At 38.7% G+C, this 14,575-nt stretch overlaps 1 protein-coding gene across 2 annotated transcripts in view; it reads right to left on the bottom strand.

The window, feature by feature from the left end:
* Positions 1 to 10,159: 10,159 nt before the first annotated feature.
* The window catches only part of LOC120542004 (protein tweety homolog 3-like), a 289,028-nt gene continuing 284,612 nt past the window's right edge, over positions 10,160 to 14,575 (bottom strand). For both annotated transcript variants that reach the window (XM_039774078.1, XM_039774077.1), the window contains one exon: positions 10,160 to 11,025. In XM_039774078.1, the coding sequence (XP_039630012.1) occupies positions 11,010 to 11,025 (16 nt within the window). In that variant the 3' untranslated portion in view covers positions 10,160 to 11,009. The remainder of the gene's footprint in view (positions 11,026 to 14,575) is intronic.

Raw genomic sequence — 14,575 nt, 5'->3', positions numbered from 1 at the left:
TTTGTGCACCCTTAGATTTTGTAAAGAATGGTATCTTTAGCGAATGACCTAATCCAGACATTGTGTTTACCTGTTAATCTCGCGAATTGACATGGCTTCAAAAGGCCTGCATACAATTTTCCACACTTCTGTTAACATTCTGCGTGTTTTCTACTTCTGTAGCCCCGTATGCATTTAATCAAATTGGCAACGACAAAATTATCAGTCTTTTTCACCTAAAAAAAATCCATTGACGGTATTCATTGCAACAATCCGTTTTATCAATTGTGGGGGCCTGCAGACAGCTGTTCTGTTTGGAACAGGACTGCCATCTAGTGGCTACAGCTAAGAAGAGCCGCTGTATTTGGATCACAGCGAAGAGTGCGTCTATCCTGGTACCAAAGCGTACGCAAGTGCATCCAACAGAGTGTAATTGCAGACCGCAGTACCTATGAGGTCAGTCATGTAATGCCCCAACATCACAAAATACTTTCAACATCAGTCACGTAACATCGCGTTAGACTATGATTATCATTCAGGCCCCGTTACACTATGGGAGGGCGTTTTCTGACTGACGTTGTGGGCATAACCTGACGTATGTCATAAGTATTGCAAGCTCCAGCTAGACCCTTTTCAGTGCATCACCAGTCACGTTGGCACACGCCAAGCCGGCCAATGGGTCTTCAAACTGGGGCCAGCCTCACATTTAAAAACCAAACATTACACCTGTAAAAAAAAATATGTGCCAAGGAAAACCGCTCTGAATTAAACAGTGAGCCTCATCCATCAGCTGAGCGATCTTTTGTTTTATACAGCGCCATTATCAGACTTCCTGATCCCCTGGCACCATACAGAGCAAATGAAGGCTGAACGCAAACTACAAAGCAGAAAATATGGAAAATGCATTAATTGTAAAGATATATTTTCATTATTTCCCTATTTATAATGAAAACTTTTTAGAATTTTGCAATAGAATGATGTAAATATCCCATACATTATTTTACAGCAGAAGTACTCCCTTGTTGGAAAAAATACAGTAAATGTTCCTGTTCGTTCATCAATCCTTCCTTTCTCCAAGCCACTGCAAGCACCGGGCATCCCATCTTTGGGGGAATCCTCACCCCAGGCCAGAAGGGACCACCAATGAGTGTAACCGACAATGCTTAGTGAAAAAATAAAAGGCAGAAAACCAGCAGTGTAACTGACTGAGGTGGGCTTTGAATTAATGCCTCTGGAGCTGTGGGGCAGCATAGTAAGCGCTAGGTCACTGTGGAGGTCAGTCATTTGTAGATATATTTTTTAAAAATATTTATAAGCACATAATATGCCGTGGATTTTATTCTCTTACACGGGCTCTCCAATAAGCTTTTAAGGAGTCCCTCAAAGTAGCATCTGTGACAATGCTACTGTGTCTTAGCCAGGGTCTGATCACTGGCTTAAGTGTGTTTTCATCATTTATAGTCATTTTTGATTATTTTTGATTATTTTTACATATGTTATGGTGTTTCACTTACCGGGCCCTCCCTGCGTGGAGTTTGCATGTTCTCCCTGTGTCTGCGTGGGTTTCCTCCGGGTACTCCAGTTTCCTCCCACAGTCCAAAGACATGCAGGTTAGGTGCATTGGCGATTCTAAATTGTCCCTAGTGTGTGCTTGGTGAGTGGCTTTGTGTGTGTGTGTGTCTGTGGTGGGCTGGTGCCCTGCCTGGGGTTTGTTTCCTGCCTTGCTCCCTTTGTTGGCTGGGATTGGCTCCAGCAGACCCCTGTGAGCCTCTAGTTAGGATATAGCGGGTTGGATAATGGATGGATGGATGTTATGGTGTTTTGATTTTTTTTCCTTTTATTATTATTTTGTTTAACTCATGGTTTTCAAACTCCAGTCCCGGAGGGCTACAGGGGCTGCATTGGCTGCAGGTTTTCATTCTAACCCTTTTCTTAATTAGTTTGTTGCTAATTAACTTCTTTTGAATTAATTGTAATTGACCCCTTAATTGTTTCATTTTCTTTAATAAGCTGCCAAACAATAACATCAAAAAATGAGCCAAAACGAGATCAGCAAACTGTGTCCATCGTACAGTATCTGAAAATACAGAAAGATGAAGGTCTCAGGAGTGTTGATCTGCTCAGATCCCCAAAACATTTTAACGGTGCTCTTGGAAAAGAGAAAATCAGCAATTTCAGAAATGTCTGCTACTGCACAATGAGAGCAGCGACGAGCCATGGAATCAAAGAACGAGTTTAATTAACAACGAGACTCAGCGCCTAATTAACCAACTGATTGGAATTTGAGGCCCTGACTCAGTTGGTCTTGCGTTGGCTCACTCACTTCATATTTCATTTCTGTTTAAGGAAAGCAATGAAGCAATTCAGATGAATGATGGAGAAAGTCAGGGGAAAAAATCTTAAAAAACAAGTCAATTAAAATTAATTCAAAAGAAGTTAATTAGCCTAATTAAGAAAAGGATTAGAATGAAAACCTGCAGCCTCTGCAGCCCTCCAGGACCGGAGTTTCAGACCCCTGGTTTAACTATTCGTTAGTATTCAAATAAAGTGCACATACACCTGTCAGCCACAACATTAAAACCAGTGACTGGTGAAGTGAATTAATTTGATCACCGCGTTCCATTGGCTGCTGTCAAGAGCTGGGAGATAGTAGACAGCAAGTGAACAATCAGTTCTTAAGGCAATGCATTGGGCACAGGAAAAATGGGCAAATGTAAGGATCTCAGCAACTCTGACAAGGGCCAAATTGGGATGGCTAGACGACTGGGTCAGAGGATTTCCAAAATGGCAGGTCTTTTGGGGTGTTTACAGTATGTAGTGCTAAGAACCTACCTAAAGTGGTCCAAAGAAAGACAACTGGTGAACCAATGATGGGGTCATTGGCGCCCAAGGCTCAATGATGCACGTGGGAAGCTAAGACTAGCCCATCTGGTCCAATCTCACAGAAGAGCTACTGTAGCGCAAACTGCTCAAAAACAATGCTGGCCATGAAATAAAAGTGTCAGAACACACAGGGCATTGCAGCTTACGGGGCCACAGACTGGTCAGTGTGCTCATGCTGACCCCTGTCCAATGCTGGAAGAATCTACAATGGCCACACGAGCATCCGGATCCTGGAGCAATGGAACAAGGAAGTCTGGTCAGATGAATCACGTTTTACATACAAGATAATATCTTAAGAAAGGAAAAACCTCAGACTGGCCAGGAACAGCAGAATGAAAAAATGAAAACAATAGGAGTAAGCTGCAAGTTTGGGGGCTAGGCATGCCTGGGGTGAGGCCTGCCCCTGAGTGGTGTGTTTTGGGTCTCCTCAACCTTTTTGTTGTTTTGGCGTTGCTGAGCTGCAACTGGTTGCTCTGTGAGAACTGTCCCTTTAATAAGAAAAAAAAATATTGGATGTATTTACATCAGAAAAGCAAAGCAATTTGAATAAAGAAAGCAAAAAAAACACGTACGTGAGTTGCAAACCCCTTACGGTACTCAATGGAATAGGGAAAACCAGAACAAGATACTATTGCAGGGTTGGAAATAGAAGAGTCAACCGATTATATTTATCAGCAAATAGGAATAAAAAATAGCACGGTGACAGAACAGAATATTTCATTTTCAGTTAGTTTTTTCTTATTAGTCATATTTTGGATAAAGTATATGTAGAATCACTACCATCTGAATATTTCTCAACAGTTAGTCTCTCACCACTACAAACATCAAATGGAAAATGCAACAAATTGTGCAAAAACTAACTTGGACTCCACTGGGTTTCACATAATTAGCGTGCATTAAGAGTCTTCTGTTTCATGCACCAACTACGATGTAACTTAAGTAAATTTTTTTTTTGGAAAAACTAGGGGGTTTCACTCGCCAACACTCTGCTGCTGGCGTGTGTGGATTTCATTTTCACCAAACAACAAATCTTTTAATTCTCGCAGATACACCTTTTCATTGGGAAGAAACACTACTTTTCCCTGATGGCAACATGAATGAGACGATATGCAAGTCTAAGTTTAAATCCAAACAATATATTCGATCTCTTTTCCCTGTTCTGTTATGACATTCGACTTTGTCATCTACTCTTTGTGTTTTATTTCCAACCCCAGGCGTGGCACAAAGTCTTGTCTCGCGGGACGTGAAAGTATCTCTCTGAAAAAGTCATGTCTCCTCCCAGGCTAAAAAGTCTTGACTCGTCCCAGGATTTTTTTTATTATAATAGAGAGATTTTTACTGAGTTTTTGCTCAATAAGAAAATTCCCTTAATGAGTAGATTAAAATAACACCCCGATTATACAAAGGCACCAGGAACAAACTTCCCTGTTGTCACTGCGGCAGACAATGTGTTAATGTCTGTTACAAAAGCTCCCCCTGGAGGTAACAAGAATCTAATCCAGATACCTAAGGCCCATTTAACACTCTAAAGCAGAGATCCGAGGTCTGCAGTGCCTGCAGATTTTTGTTCCAACCCTTTTGCTTAATTAAAACCCAATCCTTACCAATAACAAATCTCATTTAATTTCAAGGCTTCTTGGTGTTGAAATTCTGCCATGTCAGGTCTTCATATAGGGCCGATTGATTTTTCCTTTCCAAGGATATGATCTTAAAACGTGTGACTAATTCTCAGTCCTTCACTTTTTTCTCTTCAGTTTTCTTCCAAATGTTTTATTAAACCAGATTGTTCACGATAAATACACACAGGTGTAAATGGGGACAGCTAGATGGTTCCATTGTCACTTGCATCTTATTGCTAAATTGCTAAATAAGGAGCAATTAAAAACAGTGAATGCTGTGGTTTAAGACTAATCTAAGCAATTAAGGGTGGGAAATCTAAAAAAGCGAGACTACTAAAATGAAGCATATAGAGGTCATTTGAGCAATAAGTACTACATCAGTAATAATTGACTTCTCATGAAGCAGACGGGTTGGAACAAAAACCATCAGCCACCACGGCCCTCCACAGTGCTTACAGGTTTTTGTTTCAACCAAATTGCTCAATTAGAAGCTAACTATCACTGCCAAAGCCTATCATTACTCAGCCAACACTTTTATGGTACATTTGAGTTAACTTGCCTTTAAAGATTCCCTTATTTACCTTCTTTAGTCTTAAACAGTTGCATTATTGGTTTTAATCACTTTTTGTTTTCTTAACCAGCTGCCAATTGACAATGAAATGAAAGTGACATAGCAGCCAGCAGCTCACCGACTAACATCCCATTTACACTGATGTTTGTGTTCATAACCTTGTTTGAATCAAACGGTTAGAAAGCAATAGGCAAGAAAAAGTGGCCAAGTGAGATTTACTACAGAATCTCCACGGTGCCACAAGTCAGTTTGTTTAACGTCCTAAGAAAGGAAAAAAATCTCAGAATGAACTGGCATAGCAAAGTGAAAACAATAGAAGTAAACTACAAGTTCTGTTATCAGCCATGATTGACCTCAAATTAAGAAACTTGGCTGGAACAAAAGCCTGCAGCCACTGTGGACCTCCAGGCCCAAATGTGAGGATCTCTGCTTCAGGGTGTTAAATGTGACATTGGACCTTGGGTGCCTGCATTAGCAACTTGTTACCTGCAGGGGGAGTTTTTGTACCACACTGACTGCTGCAGTGGCAACTGGGATATTTGTTGAAAAGCCCCTGCCTTAGATTTTTCATTTTGTTTTAAACATTTGAAACACAAACAATGAAAATCTTAAGTCATAATAATCAGACTCAATCATCACTATGTTAAGGTAACTTTAATTTTTTGAACATTTAATTCAAGCTCAGTAAAACCACAGGTTTAACAAGTACAATATTTTAGTAATCACAAAAAAAAATTAACTTAAAAAATCATATTACCTACAGTTTTGTTCTTTCTCAAAATAGATCAATGCAAGACCCAATTTAAATTTTCATTTATTTATTTTGTACACAAACATAAGGTGAGGGTGGGGGAACAATAAAAAACATTTCTGCATTTCCAGATACACGGATTTACTACATAAACTATAAGGTTAATTCCATCAAAAAATTTAAAAATATACGTTTATATACACAGTGGTATGATATGAAAAAAATAGGTATAATGGCTAAAAAAAGTTTACAAAGGCAAAATTTATTTTTTATCGTTTTTCTTTATTTTTGTCTTCTTTCGTGCAAACAGTTAGTACTCTTAGATACATTGGTCTAGAAGTGAGTCATAAGAAGAAAGACACTACCAAAAACAATAGAGATTGTCACACCATTAACATCATTCATTTCACAGGGGGGAAATGACAGTTGCATTTCTTTAGCAATTTACGGCTCAAATGTCGCAAGGATTCTTTTTTATTTTTGGTTATTTCATGACCTCCTGGAATTTCCTAAATTAAAACTGTGTAGAGAATAGCTATTTTTAGAATAAATAAATTATAAGGGTGACTAGGCCGATTGAACCTTGGTTGGCTGCAAGTGCAGCAAGCAGCTGTAGAAAGGGGAGAAGACCCCCCCCTCCCCTCACAGACACATACATCCATTGGACCAGAAGGTGCAAGTGTTTGTGGGAATTGCGGCAGAGGGGCTGATAATTTATCACACTGTGTCTTGAGGGACAGGGAGCAGATGACAACGACTTTGAGGTATTTATAAGCAGCCATCACTATATACAGCACCTTTCATGTTCACCACTACCATCAGGCACTTAACCTGACCAGAAAAATGTGCAGAGTAGCTGACAGATGAAGTGGTTTGCTAAGACCTGTGTAGTGATTTTAACCCATAGCCTTAACCATCAGGCCCTAACAAATCATTCCTATCTAATTTAAGCTGAGAGAAATCAATGCTAAGATACGAACAGGAAGGCTTTGAGGACATTTCACAGTTTCAAAAAAACAACGTATAAAATAAAGAGAAATTTAAATTCTAGAAAATGTGTCACATTTCATCAATTACAGTGGATTTAACTCAGGTCAACCTTCGTTCTTTCTAATGGTGGGATAGAAAACACTTAGAAAATACTTTGAAAACTTTATGGGGGCTTAGTGATTTTCAGTTCATTGAAGTTTATTAACAATACTTAATTATAAATAAGAATTTTCATTTTAAAAAATTGCTACTGTTAAGAGTTTCCACTTGTCTATATTGCAGTTTAACCATTACGTAAAAATTTCAAAATTTCATAACACCCTCCTGGGTAAAACCATTTTACCGTTTAATTTCGTATATGGACCTTAACAATGGGAAGTGCCATTATTTTAATATTATTTGATTAAAAATACTTTTTTAAATACGGAATACAATGTCTTCTCCCAAAACTGCAAAACAGAAGAAGACAAACATAAATAAATAAATAAACTTATAGTCAAGGTTGAAGCAAGATATTGGACTGGACTGCTTAATGGTAGCACAGCTTTGGTAAGGTAAGACTAAAAACAGATGTCTTGAGTTTGACAACTTTTCCAGTATGTTATCTGTATTAAATCATGAAGTAATATCATCCATTAATTGGCATACTGTCAAGGTTTAAGTCAAGGTTTAAGCAAGATATTGGACAGCTGCATGAAATTTATGGTGTGGTTTAGCTTAATGGTAGCATAGCTTTGGTAAGTAAGACTAAAAACAGATGTCTTGAGTTTGATGACTTTTCCAGTATGTTATCTGTACTAATTCATGAAGTAATATCATCTGTTAATTGGCATACTGTTGTCCACTTAGTTTGGATGTCGTCCACAGACAGTTTAGACCCATACAGCTTTATCAGGCTCACCAGTGGAATGTAGCAGTGTTTTTCATTCTTGTAAGAAAGCACATTTGCTCTCAGTGATTAATAGTGCAACCCTCCAATGTCTGCTTTAAGTGCACAGAGGACTTGCACAGATCTGCAAACACAACTGATGGCCGCAGGAAGAGAACCAGTGGCACCAGAAAGAGAGACCAAAAAGCTGTAAAGCCTGAGAGATTCACAGCAAAATATAGCATCTTGAAGAAAAATCCAAGTGTCTTGTCATTTACTATGATGTTTTTGTTCCTTGGTACTTGAGGCATGTGATGGATCCCACCTAATTACAGCCTCCTTTGTTCAATGTGTGCTTTCCACAGAATTAAAAATGATAATACAAGAAGTATGACAGCTTCTCAAAAGAACTTGTGCTTTCACATGTACGACAGCAGTAGGATGGGCTGCACTTCACCGTCATAATTTACCAGAATTAATAATAAAAAGTTAATAAACAACAAAACCCCATTTGTTCTACACAAACTCCAAGATAACAGTATCTGTGTCATTGCAATAGTAAAAGTGAAAATATAAAAAGAAAACACATGCACACTTTAATATTTCCCATCAGGTAGGTATATATAATCCATGAATGTTTGCAGTATGTTCAAAAAACACCTTCTTGAATTACTATTTTGTGCAGTCCCAGAACACAGACCAACAGACACACACAGACATACACACACACACGTGCACACACATGACAACATGGCTCTCAGTCCCATCGGAAGCATCCGCTGATGTTTGGGATGTACTGTGGCTTTCAGATTTAAACAACAGCAGGAAAGTCACACATTCTGTCAAACTCCACATTTTTTCAACTAAAGTCATCTTTTTTTGTTTATATTAGGCATTCATTACTGCCGTTTCAAATCTTGACCCCTAACTGCCGCATCCTAACCTGCCATACAAAGAAACATGAGCCAACAGAGATGCCAGTCGCACACTGTGCTCAGTTCATATTGATCATGCACCTTACTAGTGCCAGGAGTTTGCCATCTTAGGGTTAGCGGCATCAAAAGAGAAGCCAATCAGTTCGTCTCGTCACTTATAACACGTTAGGGACAGTGAGAACAGAGTATAACATGCGGAAAAACACAGAAGGTCAGTGGAGTACAAGCAAGGAATAGAAGTGAGTTAGAAATCGAAATACCACCACACATCTGCAGGAGCTTAAGAGCGATCAATACAGTGGAAAGAAAAAAATGAATATTCCAAACAGTGTTACAGTAAAAGTGCCCTTTCAATCAAGAGGAGCAGTACAATTCTGACATTTTTAAATACAAATGAGAAAATATTGATAGCTATCCTGTGTTTGCCATTATTGACACAACAGCTTGAAGGCCATTCAGAATGACACTGTTGGCCATTCATTACCACTACCTGTTTATTGTCATCAGGAAGCCACTGCTCTACTTGTAAAATAATCCCAAATAGTTAAAATCTCCTTTAACTCTAAAATACTTTCAATAAAACATCTTCCCAGCACAAAACAAAATGCACAGAAAAATTACATTCTACACGACACAATATATGTGAAGCTGCAGGTCATTTTTAGATTCCTATTGCTTTCTGTAATATTCATGGATTGGTCAAATTCAAATTCAGCACCACACAGTATCATTACTTTTTTTTAGTCGATTCAATTCAAAAAAGACAAAACCATAATGGGTTAGGGGGTCTACCTTTTTAGGAAAAAGCAGATTTTCTCATTGGTTTTGCATGACCTTTCACAATGGTGACAAATTTCAGCTTTTTAGATTGCAAAAAAAGACCTGATAGATAGATAGATAGATAGATAGATAGATAGATAGATAGATAGATAGATAGATAGATAGATAGATAGATAGATAGATAGATAGATAGATAGATAGATAGATAGATAGATAGATAGATAGATAGATAGATAGATAGATAGATAGATAGAAAATATGGCTCTCTCTAATAAACTATTAACAGATGGCCATATAAAATTCCAGCAGCCATCTGTAACATTCGTCAATATATGGTCACCATACCAAAAAGCCCGTAAATACGTTTTGCATTATTGATTCATTTTAAACTGAGTCATTTTCCTGAGAACACTGTCGTCATCCTCTGTTGAAAAAAAGTGCATGTGTCTATTTCATCAATGCTGATGAAATCTCTTTTATTTCCACACTATCATTGTTGTCATCCTGTTTCAGTCCCCTCTCTAAAACAGCTTTGCTTTTAAGTGTCTTCACCTTCAGTCCTCTTATCCATATTTGAGAATGCATTCAATGAAAATCCTGAACAGAGAAGATGGACCGGACGCACACACACACACACGCACACACACCCAAAAATGAAGACTGAGAGGTTGCTGTACAGTACTCTAATAATTGTGGATTCCTTGAAGGGACAAACAATCCATTGGCTATCTTTGAACCTTAGGTTCATTTAAATTGCTTTCCTGATGACAACAGACACAAAGCTACAGAATAAATTTGTATTAAGCAAAACAATAAATAAACAGACACACGAGGAAGCAAACGCAACTTGAACATAGGCAACAGTTAAATGGGCTTTTCAATTGTTTCTTTTAGTTCATTTGTGAGAAAGCTTAAAGTGGTTAAAAATAAGAAGTATGGTGTTTTTAATAACAACAAAATAGAAGAGATAGTCCACTGTGGGGCTAGCTGCACTCTTCCTGAGCTCCAAGTCCTCCGGCGACATTTGGTATTTATTATGCCTTAAATCCCAAAAGAGCCAACCAAATCGTACAATGCAAGACCGTTTTGCATATTTTGCAACCCCATTTGCCCCTGCCATGTAAAAATTAAAAATCAGAAAGACAAGCTCTTTCTCTTTTTTTTTTTTGGTCCTGGTTCTGTAACCACAAGAGAATGGGATGGCACAAGGTGTACATCTAGGCTTTCTGGTTAAGAACAAGAAAAAAAGAGAAACAAAATAAAATCACACACATCTGTACAGTAGATCATGGCAGTCAAGAGGTTTCAATGAAATGTTGGCGCTATGTGAGGCCAACCAAACCCTCGCATGTGGCAAAAGTACCCATTTGGGACTGATCTGGCTCTTCCCGTGTATGGTTCTCTGAAGTAGCACAATCATCCAAGTCTTGGGCAAAGGGGACTTGTTTTTGAAATTTGTTTTTTCTCTATATACTGTATATACATATATTGTGCCTGGTGGTATCCAAGTCGATATCCAAAGGAAGCTGGATGTTTCCGAATCCCTCTTTTGTTCCTGGAAGCATGCATGTTTGTGATCCTTAGTGGGCGGCACTGTTGGCATCAGGCCGATTTGTGGCAAGATATTTTGCTCTCATGCTAGACGTGTACTGGAAGAGGAGAGAGAGAGAGAAAAAAATAAATAAATAAACCAATTGTTTTGCAATCCAATCACATTCTGCCATCACCAACCCCAACTCAAACTCCATCACCCAGCTCATCCCCATTTACCATTTATATGGAGAGCAAAGCAAAGGGGGCACAAAAAGAAAAGACATAGACTCTATTCAGCTTTGATCTGGAGAATAAGGATGTCTGAATGAATTAGCTGGAGTATACTATGAATTCAAAGTTTTTCGAGTTTAATTGACTAGTTTGTTACAAACTCAAGCAGTGCATGCAGAATTATTTAAGGAAGAAGGCCATTGGAACACACTGATGTCACCCCTTCATTCAGAAGATGCATATTACACAAAACATGCAATGATCAGGTTTCCAATTAAGGAAACATCATTTTTCCGCTAGAGGTTACCCCCATCCTCTGCCGACCACCATCTTATAAAAGAAGTGAACATAAAATGGAAACGGAGAATCTCATACAAAGACAGCACAGACAAAACATGAACAGTGGAGAATGAAGCACTTCGTGGCGGGTTTGTCTCCCCAAAATCATCTCCTGAACAACGGTCATTGATCTTCAGGTCTTATCTGGCTTTACCAACAGCACAATGATCACAGCGGATCCATTTCAGATAATGTTTTCATCACACATTCACAAATGATATTAGGAGAGGCAGCAGTCTCCTGTGCACAACACACCGCTGGGCTTCCTCCATCATCACTGCCGTATATTAATTTGGTAATTAGTTTGTCTTAAGTGATGCCTACAATATATGTTAGCTTTGACTAGACATTCATAAAATTTAAAATGACTCCCCATTAGCCACGATGTAAGTGTTCAGTCCGTTGTTGAATGATGCTTCCCACCTCAAAAAAAGTTCCTAATGACCAGGCAGTCATGCAAACCAAACAAGCCAGTCATTTGACCATTTTCTGAACCCCCCCCACAGGTGTCTTGGGACTAGGAGCTCTAATGTGCACCAATCCAATGGAGGACACATTTACTAATGAGCACACCATTGCTTACTCCTAAGGAGCCATCATAGAGTTTTCAATCAATCCAACCGGTACATCTATTGGATGTGGACGCAAAGCAGGAAAACCTGGCAAGAACTCCACAAAGAGAGTACCTGGGCCAGGATTTGTACCCAGTCTGTTTGACACAAGAGTTAACCACTATGCCATCATACCATCTAAAAACCAATCACTAAGAGGAATATTGCAGTGAGTGCTAAACCTTGCAGACAATATACTGTCCAGATAAACGGGATACTAGTATGGGCTGTAGTTAGCAACAATGAACCAGCAGCTTCTTCTCTTCATCTCCCATCTCCATTATAATACAATAAAGATAAACAAGTGCAGTCATGCATCAACTTATGAGTTCATTTGGCCGTACATAGGTCACAAAGTGTACTAGTCATTGCAACTGTGGCTCTGTGAGTCTGGTGTGGATTACCGGTACATGTAATTTATCTGTCAGTATGGAGTAGTACAAACCAATCTTCATGTCTCAATGGGTCTGTGTAAAACTGTGTTTCGCAACCACTGGATCATGCCACTGGTGGATTGTGGGTTGCCATCATTGGTTTACAAGTGGGTCACGGTGGGTTATCTAAACCAGTGTTTCTCAATCACTGAGTCGTGACCCACGTTGTCACCAATGGGTCATGGGTTGCTGTCGTTGGTTGACAAATGGATCTTGGTGGGTCATTTAAGCAATCAACAGCGGTTTATGATATTTTTTCCCATTTCTAAGTGAACTTGTATAACCAGACGTGCTGGTTTTACCAAAGAGGTGGTATGCAATTGCTGCTAGTGGGTCATCAATGAACTTAAAAAGGCAAAACGGGGTCACTAGAGTCAGGACCATAAAGGCTGACAAACACTGGTGTGAGGGAAGGTGGTGTAGGCTGAATACATTACCCACATGGAGCGACGTTGATCAAAATAAACCTTAATGTGCTCCCCAATAGTCAGAAAACATATGATACCCTGTGAAATAATAACAATAATAACAAAGATTTACTACTGTGGCTGGTTTTGGTCATTTCTAGAACATTATTACACTGTTGTTTTTCTATGGCACTCACCCACACATTTGAATCTGCTCAGCTTTTCTACCCATAAACTGGCTGCATGTGACAGTATGTGAACTTTTAGGAAGTGTAATCAGAACAACACAAGGATTGCGATGACACTGATACTTTGTTTTTCTTCTGAATAAAGATTGCTTAGAAATTTGGTATCTTAAGCCACCTACTACTACCTCTGCTCCTTCCGCCCCTGCCCAATATTTTCATAATTTAGTGTTGCAATCATACTACTGAGCAAGAACAGTTTTTGAAGTATTTGATAATTCTCTTGAGATTTTTCAGGTATATAGGGCAGAAGTTTTGATGTAAGGTAGTTTTACTCATTAGTTGTGACATTAGAGAGTGGCGACACATTGCATGTTGATTAGCACAGGAAAGTGAGAATTTCACTGTACTCTGTGCATGTGATGACCATATGAACATATGGAACGAAACACTCAAGGATATTCAGTATTTGCTGCTTCTGTTTCACTATTCATCTGATCTAGAAACGACACTGGTGTTTAGAATTGCCCATGAAAGACAGCAACGACGACGCAGGATCGCCAGGACTGGACTGCTTTGCTTCAAGGATCAAGGGATCAAGGATCTTTTATTGTAATTCCAACTTCCATATGTAGAAATGAAATTCAATACGTAGGTCCCAGGTAATTAAACAGTGCACACGGTAACCCCATAAAAAACTTTGTAAGAAAAAGTACCCCATAAGTAACCCATAAACTTTATGATAAAAATATCACAAACATAATAAAACAGAAAAAAACAACATTAACATATAAAATAGAATAAAATAACTATAGTTAACAGAAATATTATTGCAGTATGCCCTGTAATTAGCAACAAGTAAAAAGATAGCAGTAGATAGTTTAGTTCATGAGACTACTGAAACTAACATCAAAGTATAGTATAAGTCACACAGAGTGTACAGTCAGATGTAGTGATGTTGTATTCATTTGTCTAATAGCAGCCAAGAAGAAGAATATGTAAAAAAAATAATACAAAGAAATCCAATTTCTTATCCTAGTTCTTCTAGTAATGTGTCATTTTTCTGTAGGAGACTCTGTTCCTTTAACTTTACTTTATGTTGACCAGTAACACCACTAAAACCTCTATTTGATTGAGTCCTTGATGGACGACACCATGCAAAGTGCAAGCTTAGAAGCACAAGTGTCGTAAATATAACATGTTTCTTTGCACTGTCCACACTTGTTGCACCCAACTCTTTCGGTAGTTTGTGACTGTTTGCACTCAGTGGGTGGCAGAATGTCCATGTAGAGCTGTCCCGACAGTCGGCCTTGCGGTTAAGAAATGCTTTTTGGGCAGCGATTCACATCATAGAAGGAGCCTACAGTTTCCACATTATCTGACTGATTGTAACTCGATCACGGACATTATCATCAAAATACTCGTGTTGTTTCATATAATTAAAACAACAAATCTAGTC

The sequence above is a fragment of the Polypterus senegalus genome, chromosome 13 (assembly GCF_016835505.1).
Source record: "Polypterus senegalus isolate Bchr_013 chromosome 13, ASM1683550v1, whole genome shotgun sequence".
Classification (NCBI taxonomy): domain Eukaryota; kingdom Metazoa; phylum Chordata; class Cladistia; order Polypteriformes; family Polypteridae; genus Polypterus; species Polypterus senegalus.
This window is presented reverse-complemented; position numbering and strand designations above follow the sequence as displayed.